Genomic DNA, 15,455 nt, shown 5'->3' with positions numbered 1-15,455 from the left:
GAAATCAGCGTCGACAGACCCAGCCCGAACCCAGCACGCTGGCCTCCCAGGCGATTTTTTCGCGCCGGCGCCGGCCGCCCCCAGATGCTCTTAGTTTGGACAACCACTAGACCGACTAGACATTAATGACAAATAGCAGCGCGAACAATATAAGAACAAGTGTGGCCGCGCTCTTTATTTGCACAATACAGTCTATTATATCACTTCGATTTTTGAATTATTTTGAAAAAAATCATGAATTTGAAAACGTTCATCACTTTTGAAGAAAAGTTCACAAACTTCAAAAGAGTTCATCGATTTTGAAAAAAGTTCATCGAATTTGAAGAAAAGTTCATCGAATTTGAAGAAAAGTTCATCAATTTAGGGAAAAGTTCATCAGATTTGAAAAAAAGTTAATCGAGTTGAAGAAAAGTTCATCAAATTTGAAAAAAAAGTTCATCAAATTTAGAAAATTTCATAGAATTTGAATTAAAGTTCATCGAATTTGAATTAAAGTTCATCAATTTTGAGACACATAGGAAAAAAAGTTCATCAAATTTAAAAAATGTTCACAAAATTTGAAAAAAAAAGTTCATCAAACTTGACAAACAGTTCATTGATTTTAGAGAAAGTTCATAGAAAAATATAAAAATTTAATCCATTTGAAAAAGGAAGAAGAGAAAAAAGAAAAAAACAGAAAATGGAAAAAGGAAAAGTGGAAAAAGAAAAAATGGAAAAAGAAAACTCAAAAGAATAGAGGAAAGAATACAGCAAAAGAATAGATGTTACTTGTCACAGCAGGCTGGGTGGCGCGGTGGTTAGTGCATCGTCTATCGATTCTGGAGGTCTCAAGTTCGATTCTACCTGGAGTACAATTTTTTGTGGTATAAAACCATTTGCCAAAGGGGCGATGGGCCGGCCCGTTAGTACCGAGTGTGCGCCCGTTAGCAGGAATGCCTGTAACGGGCGCTTAAGGCGCTGAATAGGAACGGGGTGTCAGATACGCCCTACGGGTGCCGTGCTGGACCTCTGGACCTGTTTGATCGTCCGTGACGGCGGCATAGGAACGCAGTCGTATTTGATGGGCCGGCGGTCTCGGCGCAGGCCGTGCTTCTCGGCGTGGCGCGTTGCGGGTCTGATTAAACTGGACATCTTCTCTTGCAGCTCGCAGGTTGACGCTCAGTCGGTGAAGAATAGCGAGTACTCTCCTGCACCCAGTTCCCAAATTACAGGTATGCCATGATCTTGTCAATTTTGTTGTTGTTTCTAACTGAAAATTGAGTTTGTACCTTGATGTTTCTAGCTGCATGGTGGAACGCAAGCTACCGGTCTGTTGCGCACACATAGGACATGTTTGGCACGAGGGCTATGTCTCGCTTATTGATGAGATTTAATTCTCATCCTGCCTCTGACACTTTTATAATGGGCCGGCTCAATACTGTAGCTTCCCGGAGCAGTTTGGGAAGCTTTTATGGACCAGTTCGGACCAGCTTTTAATTTTATTTATCTTCTATATCTATGTGTTTTTATAGGTTTTCCTTGTTTTTCTTTTGTTCTTTTCTTTTCCTGTACATTTTCTCTTTAGTTTTTTTTCTTCAGGTTTCAAATACATGCATACTTTCTTCGAATACACATCGAACTTTTTCGGTATACAGGTTGAACATTATTCGAATGCATGGTGAATATTTTTAATACACACTGAACATTATTAAAAAAATGCCACTATTTTTAACCTGCAAAATATTTCTTAAGTGTTAGAACATTTTCTACAATTTGATGCAACATTTTTGTTAAATTATGGGAACATTTTACATAGTATATACAAAAAGTCATGAATATTTTGGAAACACGTGAACCTTTTTTAAAATGTCATGAAAATCTTTTGAATGATATGGAACATTTTATAAAAAAATACATGAACATGTTTCAAAATTGTATAAATATTTTATATAATGTCCCAAACATTTTTTATTCACATGTATATTTTTTTTCAATAGTCACGATTTTTTGCTGAATGCTACGTATTTTTTTCAATTTATATGAACATTTTATTTATGTTGTACAAACATCTAAAAATTCATGACATATTTTTTAAACACCTGAAATTTCTTAAATGCCATGAACATATTTTTCTGAATGGTATGAACATTTCTAAAAATTGTGCGAACAAATATTTTACATTGCATGAGCATCTTTTAGAAGCACGATGACCATTTTATAAAAAAATCGTAAAATATTTTCTGTTTAGGAAATATAAATAAAAGCAATAAAATCATAAATATTTTTTTTCAGAGAAACACCTGTAACTTTATTCATAGTCATAACAATTACAGGTACATGGATTTGGACCTAAGATCCAAGAAAATCTCCTATGACTAAAAATTAGAATGGAATCTCTTGAAAACACCTTCTTCGTGGTATCAATCTCTGCTCGAATAAATACTCCAATGACTTTAGTAAAGATGCTGCAATTGGACCGGAGCAATGATGTTGTCACTCTTTCACCCGCACGAACATTACCAATAATGATTTTTGAAAGCGCCTTGAGTCGCCCATCCAAAAAGATGGTAGGCCTTGATCGATGAAAGTACTTGGGCCAGGGATGATCACCTAGAAGTGCAGTCCGTCGAATCACTATATCTTCACCATGGTGTCGATAAAAGATTTCACCTCCACAAAGAGTTAAACCAACAAAAAAATCTTGACACAACAATATAAACTCATCAGATCCACGGATCTGTGAGGACAGAAAACTCTCTAACCTCATGGCACCGCCAAAAGAACGAGAGGAAATTTATTCTCACAAGACTATGATGATCACTAGACGTTGACGAAGAACATAGACGTCATGAAGATCTGAGGTCCCCCCACCTCTTAGCACCTAGATGGCAGCCGAAGGCGAGAGGACCTAAATTTCTCAGATGGCAACGACGACAGTGGCACGAGAAACCGTCACAAGAAACCATGAACCTATTATTCGTGTGCAGGAACAACTAAAAATAAATAGCAGAATAGGACGTGCGCTAGCGAGCGAGCACTCCTCCCACGCTGGGCCGGCCCATTCAGGGCATCCCCTGGCCTAGCTTTTTTCGCCTCACTAAAGGCGAGACAAATACATGCATCGTGCTTGGTTCCCGTTGAGGGTTTCACGTTTCCCAAGAGCCTGGCCCAGTGGAGGCTACATGAGGGAATGTATGCTCTAAGCATGTTCTGCATGATGTTTGATTGCCCACAAAATTCCAACCCGCAATCTCTTTCTGTAGTGTAAATTGCATTGATCCAGGCATGCATACGATGAAATAATCGATTTGAGTGTTTCTCCAAAGCCTGTTTGAGGGGTGCTTTCAGTTTCTTGCGGGTATGTTTCTTCGTATGGCCTATGCAACCAATAGCTCGGATTTGGCCTCTCAGAGCCTGCAAAGATAGGATGCAGGTAACCAAACACATCCAAAGTGTTTTAGTATCACCCATTCTATCGTTCCTGTATTAGTTTTAATGTTTTGTCGATTTTTGTCAGGAGAAAACGCTGGCATGTTTTGGTTGCAGAAACTAAAAAAACTGTATCAGGGACTTCTCTTCAGTTTTGAGAAAGTAAAAAAAAACTGGATAAAAGCATTGGACTTCTCTTAATAGAAATGGCACAGCACACAATCTTACAGTAACCTCCACACGTATACGAATTTACACTTGAATAATCCCCCATTTTGATGGGTTCTAAGTTCTAATTTGTCGATGGGCTAATAAATCTTCTGTACATCATATACTATATATGACGTGCGTCTGGGCGAGCTGAGGGTCTGTACTTTGACATGGCACGATCATGTCCCGGGCGCCTTGGGGGTGTGACGATCGTTAGGGCCTGAACCCGGGTAGTCGGTCGTCTGCAGAGCCATCCTCCCGAACATCTCCTCCACGATCGCGTCGCTCTCCCTCCTGTTGCTCTGCATCATTTTGACCAGTTTCAGCAATATGATTGATTGATTGATTACCTAGCAAGAGTTTTGATATGGGGAACAGTATATTGCGTGAACCCAAACATAGTACAGTTCTCTGAATATGGTTTGGTTTGTTGATTTCATCAAGTGATTTAGATCTAGCAATGCCCGCGTTGATGTACAATAAACTACAAATTTTTTTTAGAGAAAAGATAAACTACAATTATGTTGCGCTCAAACACCAAATCACGTGGCCTCGTCACCAAGAATCACACTGTCATCAGATTACTAAAAAGATGCGGACTTAGTTGGACAATGAGACGGCTTGTTTTTTTCTTTTCTTTATTCTCCTTTTCTATTCTGAAGAGATATAGATGGACTCATCGTTTCCCCCAGACTCATGAGATGGCATCAGGCTGACATACAAAAATATTCAGCCCGAGAAGCGATCGAGAACAGCAGGTGAACCCAAGCGAGAGGTACCATAAATCTCAAGCCAGCCAACCGTGTTCAAGCAAGCAGTGGATCAAGCACGTACGTACCTCTCCTGAATCGCCTCTAGCACCGCGAAACGCCGGAGCCTCCACCGCCATCATCCTGTAGCTCCCTGCACACACCCACATCAAAATCAGCACCGATACAATTCACACCTCCAAGCGGCGTCCTGACCGGAAAAACGCCGGAGAAGGCGATGAGGTTCTTGAGGTGGAAGAAGGGGTTGCTCACTCGTGAAGCGGGCCGCGTGGGAGGAGGCGACGAGGAGGTGCAGAACGAGCAGGATCGCCAGCAGACGGCCGGCCGCAGATCTCCACCCCATCACGACGTAGACGTACTCCTCGCTGACTCGACTCCGAGCAGCAAGTGCAGCAGTGCCCCCGAGGCTAAATAGCCGCGGCTGCTGCGATTGAGTTCCCGCTGACGTTCGTTCCTGCCCTCCAAGAGGAGCTAATCATGGAGAGCACTGCGCTGAGGGTGAGGGTGAGAGAGACGCACGGGAAAGGGAAGTCTTTTTGAACGCACGCACGCCCGCCCACCTCGACGCAATTGGCTACCTACCGAACATACGTAGTACTACAGTAGATCTCAATTATGCCTAGCGCTGCGAGAGAGATAAGGGCAGGAGAGCGAAAAGTCTCGGGCTAGCTGAGCTAGTAGACGACCGATAATGGTGGCGTCGCAGCTTGCAGCTGAGTACTACGTAGACGGAAAGGTGAGCTTCCCAATATCTCGATCTGCGTCTATATCCTCTCGAGTTTGGCAAAAATTTGGGCGATTGCTTGGGTGGTCGTCGCTGTCAGTGTGGTGCGTCACTCGCGCGGATAAACAGGCAGGATTCGATCGAGATGATGGCTGAAAATATAGGCTGCTGGTGGTGGACACTGGGACTGCCCAACTATCTATGATTGATAACCAGGTCAACTCTGCTCATCATGCGATACCAGATTATAGTAGTAATCAAGTTGATGCGGGTTAATTTGCACTAACTGGCAAACTGCTAATGACCTCTAGAACCGCCATGAGTCGTGCTAATTTGCTCTATCGAGTCCGCACAAGAACATCTCTTTCTCTCTGAACTGAAACATGTGGCAAGTGGTTTTGAACATCTTGTTTTCTCCTGATCAACTAACTGCAGGAGTAGATAAATTGCGTCGAATTGTCAATGCCTGCCCGAGGATTGGGACGTGGGCCGGCCATGATTGATTGATTGATTCATGGGAGGGAGCTAGATTCTCCAGTTCATCACAGCAAGGCTGGCAGGGCTATGCTACTACGTTGGCCTCCGTTCCGTGTAGTAACGACAGTAGGTGCATTTATGACATCGAGGTTTTCAAAGTGGATTGGTGGCCTAAGAAACCGAGGATAACAGATAGGGTGGCAGCGCTGCGAAAAAGCATTGCAGAGGCCGAGCTTCATAGAGCTCTTTATTGTTTTTGAGCGAAAATACTATTTCCATATATTAAAAAAAATCTGAAAAAGGTATATACACAGATGTATATTTGTAGTATACACGTATAAAATTTCATTAACATATATGTTTACATGTAATGTATACAAAAAAGAAACACACAGATTAAGATGGGCTTTATCTTTGTTGCTTTTGGGTCAATTTTGTTTTTGTGTAGCATGCAAATAATCGAATTACATGATGAAACTTACATACTTGACGAAGATGCATATGCATTTTATAAAAAATTAATATTTTTCGAAACTTTTAAATATATTTCAATTATTTTTTGGCAAAACGGGCTCCATGTAGCACGGCCTCTGCAACGCCGCGCACTGGGCAGTGCTAGCTGTTACACGGGAGAGCTCCTGTATGACGCCCGTAGGCGTCAAAAAAAGGGAGCTTTCACTGAAGGTCTCCATGGGAGGCCCACTTTATCCGTGATTGATTTTCTATTTATTAGTTTGGGCTTTTTACTCTAGTTTCTCAACCAAAAGAACCTGTTTTCAAAACCTACTAAAAAGTGAATAATTATTTAAAAACATGAACAAAAAAATTGAAAAACGTGATTTTTTTTCAAAAGTTGTGAAAATTCCGAATTCCAAATTTTTATTTATTATCAAAAATTAAATTTGAAAGATTTGGAAAACATCAACATTTTGTAGAACGTGAACAGTTTTTTAATGTGAGTTTATTTCTGAAACCGTGAAAATATTTAGATTTCAGAATCTTTTTTGGAATTGTGAAAAAAAATTCAAAAAATGGGAAAAAATGAAAAACATGAACATTTTTTGGGGAAGCATTTTTTTAAAAAAAATTGCCAACATATTTTAACTTCCGTTGGTTTTTTTTGAATTGTGAAAAAAAATTAAAACTGATTTTATTTTTGAAAAAATTGAGCAATTTTTTATGACAGAAACAAAAATTTAATTTTTTGAACAATGTTCAAAAATTGTAGACAAAACATGAACAATTTTCGAAATCATGAACAATATTTGGAATCTCGAATATTTTATGAGAATTTTAAAAAAACTGGAATTCTATTTTTCTTTTGAAAAATAATTGATTCAAGAAAAGAAAAAAGAACAATAGAAAAGAATTAACGAAGCCGAAAAATCGGAAAAATAGTAAAGAAAAAGAGTACAGGGAAAACCGGGTGCTTGCTCGAAGTGGGCCGGCTCATGTCTAGCGGTTCGCGGGCTTCGCTTCAACAAAAGTTACGGCAATAGGACGGGAAATCCCTATTGGCCGCTCTTTGCGTCATAATGTCGAGCAAAGGTGCAAGCATCTGGCGGGATTGAGTGTACATGATTTGTTACGTTCAGTTTTAGGACCCTTCTAGCAAGTTCCTGTCTGGTTTATCGGTTTTGGGAACCTTTCAGAAGGTTCACTGAACCTGTTTTTTCCTGTTTAATTTTCCTATTTCTTTTTGTTTTTCGTTTTTCGTTTGTCTTTTCTGTTTATCTTTTTATTTTATATTATTTCCTTTTTATTTTCTGTTTCACGTTTCTTTTTTTATAAATGTTCAGAAATTTTAAAAATATTTGAATTTTAGTTTTTTGTTCACAAATTCCGTCAATTTCGGGGAATTTCAGAATCTGTTTCCATTTTAAAAAATTTGTTCACAAATTTTAAAAATGTCCATGCTTTGAAAATTTGTTCGCATATTCAAAAAGTGTTCCGGAATGCAAAAAAGTTCTAGGAATTTAAAAAATGCTCGCATTTTTATTTTTTCTTCATGAATATAAAAAATGTTTAGGAATTTCAAATAATGTTTCTGCTTTCCGGATTTTTTCACAAATTCAAAAAATATTCATATTTTCAAATACAAAAAATGTTCAGGATTTTGAAAAACTGTTCATTATTTCCAAAGAAAGAATCAAGTTTTAAAATATTTTCCTGTTTTTTAAAAAATGTTCGAGTTTCTACTAAAATGTTCATAAATGCAAACAATGCTTATTTATTCAATGTTGTTATTGTTTCTTCAGAACATGTTGGTGTTGCAGGAAATATTTAATTTTGTCAAAAACAATCATGTGTGAAATAAGTTGAAATCTATCTTGGCTGGTAGTTCATATAAATTCGGATGCCATGTTAGACATGAAGTTGCAGGTAGCACAGTGGCTAGCGATGTGGTAAGTTGTTGCAAGGTCCTGGGTTCGATCGCTTGCAGGCAATTTAGTTTTTTTTTGGAATTTATCTCATGTGTTCGGGTGTAGTTCGCTCTAAGCCGCTCCAACCAAATCGGGCACCCCCCATCCCATGTGCGGCGAGCGTCTATTGGACGCGACGAGCGTCACATAGGAGGTCCCAATCGAATGCACACACATGGCAAATAGATCCTATTCCCCACGCGGATCGAGGGGGGTAGCGACCAAACACGCAATCTGTCGGAGGTATGGGCTGGCGCATTAATCTATTTCTGCTTTTTTTGCTTTGTTTTTTTTTGTTTTTTATTTTTCTTTCTCCCTGCTCTTAAAAAATAGCAAACATTTTGAAATTTGCGAATGATTTCCGAATTCCTGAAATATTGACAATCACAGAAAACTTTAAATTCATAAAGTAGGAATAGTTTTCAAAATCATGACTGTTTTCAAATATGCCAATATTTAAAAAATAGATGAAAAAAGTTTAAACTCTTGAAATTATTGTAAATTCATGAACTTCTTTGAATTTCCAAATACTTTTTAAAAATTCCTGTACTTTTTTCAAAATCGCGACATTTCTTAAAATTCCTTAACATTTCTTGAACTCATGTATATTTCATGAATTCGCGAACGTTTTTTTAGTTTTGGAAACATTTTTTAATTTGTGAACTTTTTGAATTCATGGTTTTATAAATCCAAGGTCATTTTTTAATCTTATTGGAGTTAGCTAACATTTTTTTAAATTCATGGTTTTATAAATCCACGGACATTGAAAAAAATGTGAATTTCTTTTGGAATTTATGAACTTTTTTAAATTTGGTACATTATTCAAAAATAAAAAATAAAGTTCTTTAAAAAATATCCAAATTTGCATTTTTTATGTGGGAACAATTTTACATTTTGTGTACATTTTATAAATTAAAGTGCAAAACAAAGTCAAGAACATTTTCTGAAGTTCAGAACTTGGTAGAAATTCTGACATTTTTAAAGATTAATGAAAAAGAAAGAAAAAAGGGGGGGGGGGCGCCTGCCCTCCACGTGGGCCGACCTAGAAGCTTGTGTTGGGGAAAGGCGGCCTGCGCGTTTGCATGTCAGCCGACGCCCGAATAGCCTAAAAAAAGGCTAAATAAGTGGCCCCGCTACCACATGACTCGGTCGTCGTGGTGATAGTAGGGAAGAAAAGTTTATTTTCCTTCTAGAATATAAGAAAAGCTACATTTTACCACATCTAGTACTGACACGAAACAAGCCCGTGAGGCAGTCCTACATAATATAATTTGGACCCGAATATCTAGCAAACGTCATATTTTTAGGTATGGCAAATTAAACTTTTTTAGCCAAATTATGTTTGCCGAGGATGACAAATTTAGTTGGCAGGTATGACAAATCTGTCTCAGTTGATTTTTTTGGCAGGAAATTACCGTGCTTGCAAACTAAATTTGCTAAGATCATCTCAATATAGATTGCCATGAAAAACATTAGATCTGTAGCGTTTCCCTTTAATTTTTGCCGGCCTAACGTTGCACACACACACACACACACACACACACACACACACACACAACACAAATGTCTTACTACCAGGCCGACACAAATAATAGTGATAGAACAAGGAAACCCATTCTCGGTGCTGCGTGTATTGTGTGTGTGTGTGGGTAGGGGGGGGGGTCAGTTTTCTTATGATTTTCACTTTTTTGTCACTTTTTCTGTTTTATTTATAGATTTGTTCTTTACTTTTTTTAGATATTTTCTTTCCTTTTTTAAGAATAAATACAAACATGTTTTCATCAATACATGATACATGATTTTTTTTAAATGTGTTGTGGCAATACCTAATAATAGCGGGGATCCTAATTCGCCCGATAAAGCACACACTAAGTTGATTACCAAGGAAAGAGAAAGACAACATATATATCAAGCCCTCAGTCATGGTCAACAACAGGTCAATAATGAGAAAAGGATAAGAAGACCAACTCAAGAGGTGCCAAATAAGCCAAATGAAGAAACAAGCTCAAGAAGATAAGCCATGGTGGAGGGATAAGAGGGTCTGGTCCACCTTGGATGATGCTTTGCTACTCCAAGTAATTGATATGCAAGCAATTGGTCAGCCCCAAGTGCAATTAAGAAGCAAGTTTTTCCCTTAATTAACAAACCAAGGTATCAATCGGTAGAGATAATACCCCCAACCTCAGTCAAGCAATCCGGCAAAACAGATTAAGGAGTCACTTGTGTCCCCAACATTTGTAGTGAGTTTTTCAGTATCACTAGTTTTGTTAATTGCAACAATTTATCATGTATAGTATAACATGGTTGGACGTATTTTGTATTTTCGGAACAAATAGTTGCAAAAAATAAAAGTGCACCTACAAGGAAATTTGCAAGTTTTTTCTTATGATGAGAATTCGGCCTGGATTTATAGGTTTACTAGTAGCATCTCGTCAAATCAAACTATCATGAAAAATCATAGCATATGTTGTGATAATGCTACATAGGTCGTATGTCCATAAACCCACTAGACCGGCTACTATGGTATCTAAAGGCTAGTACTCTGCACAAGTGACTGACTACCGTCATGACACCCAAGTATTAGGTAATAAAATAAAGCATTGCATCAGATGGGCCACATCATTGCATTTGAGGTATGAGAGAAGATGCTACATAGCTACTACTAAGAACTCGTATTCAATGGGATAAACTACTCACACCTCATCATGGGAGCAACAAAGATCTATATTGATGAAGAAGGCGACGACCCCCCCCCCCCCCCCCCCCGCCCCATTCAGAGTTTCAACCATAGCTGCCGATTGATTTTTCCCTCAGATCGTGAGGTGGTGACATAAAAAAAAGATAAGTCTGAGGGAGTTTTCAGGGTATTTATGAGACAGTGAGGGAAAGAGGGAACTAGGGACTTGCTATAGGCCTAGGATGCATGATCCTTATGGGCCACCCCTCGCCCACCCTTTTGGAACAGGTCCCATTATGACTTAAAACTTAGTCCATGGTTTTCTCTCAATTTTCTTAATTATGACAAATACGCGTTTCACCTCAAACAGAACTCCGGAGACAGAAATTGGTCGATTGACAATTTGTTAATTGGTTAGTAAACAAAAATACATATAACAAGATTATGGTGTAAAATTTACCAAAAACACATATACAATTATGAAATTACGATGTATCAATCATCTCTTCTAGCATCCTTACCGCTTCCATGCAAACCACATGCATAAATCTCTACCATACGCGCCCCTGGCGGACACATCTTCCAGTCATTAGGATTCGATATCATCTAATCCTCGTATTGCAGGTCCTCACAATTGTGCACCCCATCTCCACATTCCATAGAACTATGCCCCATGATGCTAGCTACATACCTCACAGAAACTTATTTTTTTCTTGCTTAGAGCACCTAAAGTATTTTTCTCTGCTCATCTTATGGTGTGAACACAATAAACCTCGCCAGCGAATCCTGCACCTTCAATTGTACACAAACCCACACATAATTCTTCCCCGGTGGTGAAAATGGGTTCATCTCCATGGACATTGCGTCCCGACCCTCTGAGCTAACTGTTTCACAACCCCTCCTTGAAGTACAAAGGTGTGGGACCTCATGAATTTGTACCTATGCCTAAATCCTATCAAACTTGACCGCCACTGGCTTCGTAGAAACATCATATGTCTCGATCATAAGTTCATAACCCCGTAAGGGGAAAAAAGTCCATGGTCCCTCCTTGGTGACACGTTTTCAGTCCCCCTGGTAGTTCATCTCGAGTATGAACAAATTTTCCTTGACCGAACAGAATGAAAAGACCCGAGCCAAACTCCAAGCATATACCATAAAGTCGTAAAAGCAATTGACGCTAAAGGTTTTCATAGATTTCACCTTAGAAACCTCCATCCAACACATTTCTTGGTCCTCCTTCAGATGATCCACATCAGCCTTCGCAAGAAAAACGCCGTCCAACTCTTTGTCTTCTAGTTCGAGATATTTTGCGGATCATTGAGGTCAACATGCACCTTATTCCCTTTACCCCCCCATCGAATCCTAGGTTGAAGTCTAATCTAAGGCAACTCTCGTGCTCCTAACAACAACTCCATGTTGGTTGACCTCGCCGGGGCTGGATTTTTTCGAAAACCCAAAGAAAGCACGTTGACTATGGAGACAATTTCTCTATTACAAGTCAATCTCAAGAACCAATCAGATGCGTTTATGTATTCCTGCAAAAAAAAAGTCGCCTACTAGGCCGCCATCCCAATCGCAATCGCCCATGGGTTATCCGCCACTTATATGCTGCAAGAGGCAGCATATAGCATTCGTGGTCAACACCAACTCTTGTGATGTCGACCAATAGTATGGGCATCGGAGATGATTTCTTGTCAAAAAAGAAAGATTAGAAGAAAATAAAGCGCGTTGACTATGAAGATGACTCTCTATTACAAGTCAATGTCAAGAACCAATAAGAGATTTTTATGTCAGAACCAATCAGACTGGATCAACCATTTCATCCTTCTATTCACAATTGATCCTCCCCAATCTACATTCAAGCATCAACGACATCCAGAGAAAGGGTAGAGAACATGACAGGTGAAACTAGTTTGGTGCAGAATTCTTGGTACGCACTCGTAGTACAGTAATTTCTACATCTGATATGTACAAAAATATGCTACAGTACATAGCACAGAAAACTCCGCACAAATCTCGCATCGATCACACAGGAGGCACCTGGTCTTTCGAAGGGGGCTCTACCGTGGCCCTGCACAGAGGGCAAGTGGAGTGGGAGTGCAACCAGGTGTCGACGCAGCCTACATGGAACAGGTGCATGCACGCCGGCAGCTGCCTCACCACCTCCCCTTCCTTCACCAGGCTGAGGCACACCGCGCACTGCGCCCACCCGCGGCCGCCGCCGCTGCCTTCGCCACGACCGTCCGGACCGTCGTTGCCGCGGACGGCCACGCCTCTGTGGTACAAGAACGACGGCAGCGCGGCCACGGCCGTGGGGCTCAGCCCACCATCGCCGCCGGCACGCACCAAGAACGGCCGGGCGCCCACGAAGACGATCCTGCGGCCGCCAGCGCGGCGCGGGCGGCAGCACAGGCAATCGAATAGGGCGATTATGAAGACACAGACGGCGGTGACGCTGAAGCCGATGACGAGGAGGGCGAGCGTGTCGTGGGTGCTGTAGCTGCCACCGTCCGCCGAGTAGGGCAGCGTCTTGTTGGAGCTCGAGGATATCGACATGGCCGGTCGACGAACTGCTCTAGCTAGTTTCTAGCCGTGTCACCTATCAGGTAGCTTAGCTCGTCTGCAAGCTTTGAGCTGTATTGCTGGTATCTTATATTCTTGGAGGCTGAGCCTGGAATTGGCCGCTATATATGCAACGCTAGAAGTAAAATATATTCCGAGTTTTTTGAGCGTTTCAAGGACGGCAGTTATGCAACTAATGTTAGATTAGTCACATAACTAGTCACCAATCGTAATCATCTCTGTATGGCGTCATGCATAACACGGTACACTGGAATATCCAAATAGATCAAAATCATTCGTGATCTAAGTTCATGTCATGCTTTCCATTATTTATGGCCATTGTTCTTATCCAAACCATATATGGCAATTGTTCGGATGGCCCTTTCATCCTGTTAGACAGTCGTCTTGTAGGTTAACAATTACAACTAGCTAGGTTTCTCAACCACTGACATAACCAAATGGTGACATTTGCCACTGACATAACCAAATGATGACATTTGGCAACTCTGATTAGTTAAGTTAATCAATCATTGTTCATTTGTGTAGTAGGTCAATGGAATAGGTAGCAGTTATGGATATATCCTGAAGTTTCCGTTGTTTTCTTTTTCTGACAACATGCCCAGAGGGAATTCATTTTTTGCAGGAAAATAGAGGGCCTTATTAATCATTAGGCATACTACAGTTCCGGAAGCTAGTCGGCTTCATGGAGCCTCGTATTCCTTTTCTTTCTTTTTGTTTTCTCGTTTGGGCATGCCTGTGTTGTTGCCCCTGTAGATCCTTAAAAAAAATCTAACACATGAACATGATGTTGGGATATGGTGATTTGCTTTATGTACAAAGCGAGGCGAAAGTGTGCTTCAAGACCATAGCCGTAGCATGAATTCTCACAAAAGAAGATAGTTCAAGGCTAAACTTATTCTGCTAGCTGCCTCCTACATTTACAAACTTAATCTCTTTATCATCATTGATGAAAACTTCCACCCGCGTTAATGATGTTCACATACCGCGACCAGACATGAGAATTAGATGAAATATGTAAAATAGCCACCCCGCGGTCCAACTCAAGAATAATAATCGGGTGTGCTGAATAGCAAATATAATTCCTTCACGGTAGGCTTCAAACTCAGATTCCAATGCATCGGTACAGTTCGGCATGCCAAGAAGGTAATCTCTCTATTGGCATCACGTAACACCATCATCTAGAAGATGGCAATCCAGCCCATGAGTTCCGGTAACCATGGACACCCACCCCGAACGGGGTTTGGGTTATTGTCTTCACCCATAGGGTAACCTGATTAGTTTGTGAGTGGAATATGAAACATGATTAATATTAGTAATTATACTCAATTATTTTACATGACAAATCTTATTTAGAAAATTCACTAGACGTAAAAACATTTGTCTATGCAGTTCATCTAGCAGCCAGTTACGAACAAAACGGAGGTATCAATGCTTAGCTCGCAATGTGCAGCCAAAGTCGTTTTTTTAGCGCAGTGTGCAGCCTCTTTGTTTTTTAGTGTAGTGTGCAGCGGAAGTGCCCAACCATGCTAGAGCAATAAGTCCACACAACACACAGGTACACCATGTGAAGCCCAAGTTTTTTTCTTGTTAGAACTATTCCCTCCGTTCCAAAATATACCTCGGTTTCACGTGCTTCAATTTTAACCATAAATTTAACTAACGAGACCGACTGCGGCGGGAGCAAAATTTATACCAGTGAATTCACATTCAAAAGAAGTTTTCAATTGTATAATTTTTGCTCCCGTCACGGTCGGTCTCGTTACTTAAATTTATGGTCAAAGTTGAACCTCGGAAAGTGCGGGCACACTATATTTTGGAATGGAGGAACTACTACTTATTGGGACCTCATATATGTCGCATTTTCCGACAAATAGTCCAAGATTGGCACAGACGACTGGCCGACTGGGCCACGCCCTCGCGGGATCGACCAAAAGACCTCACGCTATAGAGAGCGTGAATGTGTGATGCCTGCTGTGAAGAGGAAGATAACTTCCACCCATTCTGCCGGTGTCCGCTCGCAAGAGATTTATGGCGCTGCATGTCCTCCGTTTGGTCTCTACCAAACTTGAATGAGATTCGGAATTCGGGAAGGGAGTGGTTGTTACATTTGCTTGACCGAATGCCTTGTGAGATGAGAAGTCTGATCTTGTTGACATTCTGGCGGAGCTGGTTTGTTCGGAATG

The 15,455-nt window shown here is 40.5% G+C and overlaps 2 protein-coding genes across 3 annotated transcripts; both read right to left on the bottom strand.

The window, feature by feature from the left end:
* Positions 1-3,582: 3,582 nt before the first annotated feature.
* On the bottom strand, positions 3,583-5,091 carry LOC109778174 (uncharacterized). Of its 2 annotated transcripts, none has more exons than XM_073508123.1 (3): positions 4,641-5,091; positions 4,458-4,521; positions 3,583-3,936 (listed from the first exon to the last, which is right to left on the bottom strand). In XM_073508123.1, the coding sequence occupies exons 1-3, from the start codon at positions 4,729-4,731 to the stop codon at positions 3,798-3,800; spliced, it is 294 nt and encodes a 97-aa protein (XP_073364224.1). In that variant the 5' UTR covers positions 4,732-5,091; the 3' UTR covers positions 3,583-3,797. The 2 variants fall into 2 exon arrangements, with proteins under 2 accessions (XP_073364224.1, XP_020192325.1); XM_020336736.4 differs by having other exon boundaries at positions 3,583-3,920; positions 4,457-4,521; positions 4,641-5,058.
* A 7,349-nt stretch (positions 5,092-12,440) lies between these two features.
* Positions 12,441-13,415, bottom strand: LOC109778162 (E3 ubiquitin-protein ligase ATL41). The gene has a single exon (XM_020336723.4). It carries the CDS (start codon positions 13,243-13,245, stop codon positions 12,715-12,717), a length of 531 nt encoding a protein of 176 aa, XP_020192312.1. The 5' UTR covers positions 13,246-13,415; the 3' UTR covers positions 12,441-12,714.
* Between the last annotated feature and the right edge of the window lie 2,040 nt (positions 13,416-15,455).

The sequence above is a fragment of the Aegilops tauschii genome, chromosome 2 (assembly GCF_002575655.3).
Source record: "Aegilops tauschii subsp. strangulata cultivar AL8/78 chromosome 2, Aet v6.0, whole genome shotgun sequence".
Lineage (NCBI taxonomy): Eukaryota > Viridiplantae > Streptophyta > Magnoliopsida > Poales > Poaceae > Aegilops > Aegilops tauschii.
Note: the sequence above shows the minus strand (reverse complement) of the source record. Positions and strands in the feature narration are given on the sequence as shown.

Bases quoted from the DNA above. Each gene is read 5' to 3' on its own strand.
- LOC109778174 (XM_073508123.1), bottom strand. From the start codon at position 4,731: ATGGGGTGGAGATCTGCGGCCGGCCGTCTGCTGGCGATCCTGCTCGTT. The intron at 4,522-4,640 runs GTGAGCAACCCC...GGGTGTGTGCAG, and splicing joins CCACGCGGCCCGCTTCACGA to GGAGCTACAGGATGATGGCG. The intron at 3,937-4,457 runs GGTACGTACGTG...ATTGCTGAAACT, and splicing joins GCTAGAGGCGATTCAGGAGA to GGTCAAAATGATGCAGAGCA.
- LOC109778162 (XM_020336723.4), bottom strand. From the start codon at position 13,245: ATGTCGATATCCTCGAGCTCCAACAAGACGCTGCCCTACTCGGCGGAC.